This window comes from Adiantum capillus-veneris, chromosome 4, assembly GCF_014529385.1.
Source record: "Adiantum capillus-veneris isolate H3 chromosome 4, ASM1452938v2, whole genome shotgun sequence".
NCBI lineage: Eukaryota > Viridiplantae > Streptophyta > Polypodiopsida > Polypodiales > Pteridaceae > Adiantum > Adiantum capillus-veneris.
In genome coordinates this window covers 102558534-102561676 of record NC_140934.1, presented here as the reverse complement: position 1 = coordinate 102561676, position 3143 = coordinate 102558534, and the positions used below count along the sequence as shown (strand labels likewise).

The window sequence follows — 3143 nt, the reverse complement described above, 5'->3', positions numbered from 1 at the left end:
AGAGGTATGTTATGTCCCCATCACAGCAAAAGGGACGTAGTCTATGACACTATCCGGATGGGTGTCCAAAGTCCTAACGTACGTAGTGTGAACCCAGCCAATGTGATCGGCCACTTTATAAAAGGAGACCAAAGCCTCATTTGTAAGGGACGACCTCCAGATGCACACCTATGTCCTCAGACGCTACCCAGCTAGGAGGTGCTATCAGATGGTGCTACAGTAGGGTGGTTCGTCTGACGTGTGTCCATAGGTAATCCAAGTAGCTCGGAGATCTTCCCTGTGTTCATCTGTTTCAGAACCAAAGCAATAGATGAGGTGCAAATGATCATAAGTAAAAGGCTGGCGAAGAATATCAGGATTCAAGATGTAGGAACTTCTCCTACAATCTATCTAGAACTAGAGTCACCCCAGAAAGATCCAAACAGATTGGATGGCCCATAGCTCACCTCGGGCCTCTAAACATGCCAACTGATAGAAACTGCATACACATAGCAGCTTGTTTGCCATCTCCATCAACTGCTATGCACCTCACATAACTCTCATGAAAACACTTGTCATCAAAACAAGGAAAAACCGAGAGCATTTGTTTGCTGCAAGAAGTGCTTTATGCAGTGTGTGACGTCTTCAAGTCATCCATGTAAGAAACTAAAACATGCCCTTTCTTCAACATCAAGCAAAATGAAGCGCAATTTTATTTTACAGCTACTAAGACAGAATCATTGTAACCTGAAAGCCTGTCTAGTTATGTTACAACTCTTGCAAGACTATGAAAAGTATGAAAGCGTACATAGAGAAATAAGGGATTCAAAGGTAGCAACACAAAGAGACAAAGACCTGCTAGTATACAGTATGATCTGATTCAAAAAGCTGCCTCCAGGGGTGTATCTCCAACAGTAGTGAAGGACTGGTGGATGTGACGAAGCATAGGAGCATCCTTCGACCAGTCGTTGGAGGGTGCATTGACAAAGTGAGCATACAGTTTGTTTTTGGCACAAGTGACAGAAATTAGGGAATGAGCAACAGGGCTATCTATTTCGAAGTCGTAGTAGAGCTGACCAGAGGGATCTTTCCGATCAAACGATTCAATGGATTCAGCAGAGGCAATGATGTCCTGCAGATTGACATCAGAGAGGGCCAAATTACCCAACACACTGTCTCGGGCTGCAAGACGACGGAAGCCAGATAAGAAAGTCACATAAACCTTCTCCGACTTGCGCCTTGGGTTGAAAAACTCACTGTCAGTGCCATTTGTGCCCTTCTCTACCTTAGATATAAGCCTCTCTTTCCATCCATCTGGGACATCATACACATATTCTGCTGTATCACGCTTATTAGCATTGCCCCCATAGCCACCATAGCTTGAAGCACTGGCAGCGGTGCCAAAGTACTGCTTGAAAGCAGGTCCAGCGTCCTCTGCGAGAACAGGGCATGGAGAAGAGGCCAAGAGCAGGGCGGCTGCAGTAAGAGCAGCAAGATGGGCTGGCAACCTGGCGCCTCCAACAGGTCTCGCTGCCCTAGGCTCTGAGTCTTGCTCTAGAGAAGAGCGTGCAGAGGCACGGATTGTTAAGGCCGCTGGATGAGATCGCCGAGACACGTTGTCTACAGATGGCGCCCTGGCAACGGAAGAACAAGCACATGAGCTCAGCACAGTAGCCATGGCTGCTCTGTTGGCTTCTGTTGGCTGTTCAGTTTATCCAGTTTTCAAACAATTTATTACATTTTGATTCCATTTGAGTGACTTTGACCATCAAATTTGCTTTGGGTCTTCAAAGCTCCTGAGTGGATTGGGCCTTCAAAGCTGTTGTAGGATAAGTTCCAGTTTGTGATTTGCGGGTTTATTCCCATGCTATGATTAAGAATACATTGAAACTTCTCTCAAGGATAGTAAAATAGAAATGAGAATTCTACTCATGTTGTGACTCCTCCCTCCATCATTGTGGTTGGTGTGATGTGTTCCCTGCATCAAAAATTCACCACGCCATTAGCATCGTGTCCTAAATTTGGCCAAAGCGTGTGCACGTCCAAAGAGAGTTGTTAATGCTTACATTGCATGCCCGCCATCTTGAATCCCCATGTTCCCTACCTCTCAAACTCCCACTCACTCCCTCAACATTCTACTTCTCACTCCTTGGATGGAGCTCACTCTCGTCGAGAGACCGCCCGACCGAAGTGCCCGAGCGACCAGACCAATGTGAACGGCAGGCCATACTATTATATAAGGTTCAGGAATGAGGGGTAGGCCTCATTATCTAAAGGTTGTGTGAAGAGCTAGCGACCTTACCCTCTCATGCGGAGCGGCTAGAGTGGCATTGCCAAGTTCTAGCATCGGTATATTAGATGAAGGTGTGGTTCCCCATGTGAACACGTCCACATACACCTTAATCCACACATGATTGGATTAATGAGAATTGGAGGGATAAGGCAAATCAATTTTTCTACGAAGAAGACGAATTGCAAAAGCTCGTGTGCCATAGCTAACAAAGCAACCTCTCTCTCTCTCTCTCTCTCTCTCTCTCTCTCTCTCTCTCTCTCTCTCTCTCTCTCTCTCTCTCTCTCTCACACACACACACACACAAGCTCTCTCTCCTCCCACTCTCGTAAGCTCTCTCTTTCCTCGCGTCGTCCTAGTGCTATCGCTCGTCTCGCAGGCTAACCGTGCGCCTTCTCTGCCCTATCCACTTTATTGCCCTACACATGCCCGCCCTTGCGTCGTCGTCTCCCTCGTCTTCGCGATGCCGTCAATGGCTCGGCCTCACTGCAATTGCCCGCTAACCAGCGCCCTTATGTAGTTTGCCCCTGGTTGCCTTGTGTGCTACACGTCATCCATAGCCTGGGTTGTTGTTGTTGACACGAGCTACACTGCCCTGCTGCACGTCGATGCCACCTCTGCCTTATCCGCCTGCTGCCCTGTAAGTGCCCACCATCAGATCGGCCCTCGAGACTAAGTGACATGGGCATGGGAGGCTGGGATCTATAGTGAGGGGATTACAGGCCGTAGATCTAGGATACGGGTATCCAAGGTTATTTTTTGTAATCTCAAGTACGCGAGACTCACAAAAAGTAATCTTGGGTACCCGCATTTCGAAAGTAATCTCAGATACCCCCTTTTGCATTCGTGGGATCTGAACACGTGACCTCGCCCT

The 3143-nt window shown here is 47.7% G+C and overlaps 1 protein-coding gene across 1 annotated transcript; it reads right to left on the bottom strand.

Annotated features, from left to right (window-relative positions):
* Nucleotides 1-669: 669 nt before the first annotated feature.
* Nucleotides 670-1772, bottom strand: LOC147459713 (thylakoid lumenal protein (Mog1/PsbP/DUF1795-like photosystem II reaction center PsbP family protein)). The gene has a single exon (XM_086510925.1). The coding sequence runs from the start codon at nt 1655-1657 to the stop codon at nt 860-862; it is 798 nt and encodes a 265-aa protein (XP_086367051.1). The 5' UTR covers nt 1658-1772; the 3' UTR covers nt 670-859.
* Nucleotides 1773-3143: the final 1371 nt, after the last annotated feature.

Coding starts and splice junctions, on each gene's coding strand:
- LOC147459713 (XM_086510925.1), bottom strand. CDS start 1,657: ATGGCTACTGTGCTGAGCTCATGTGCTTGTTCTTCCGTTGCCAGGGCG.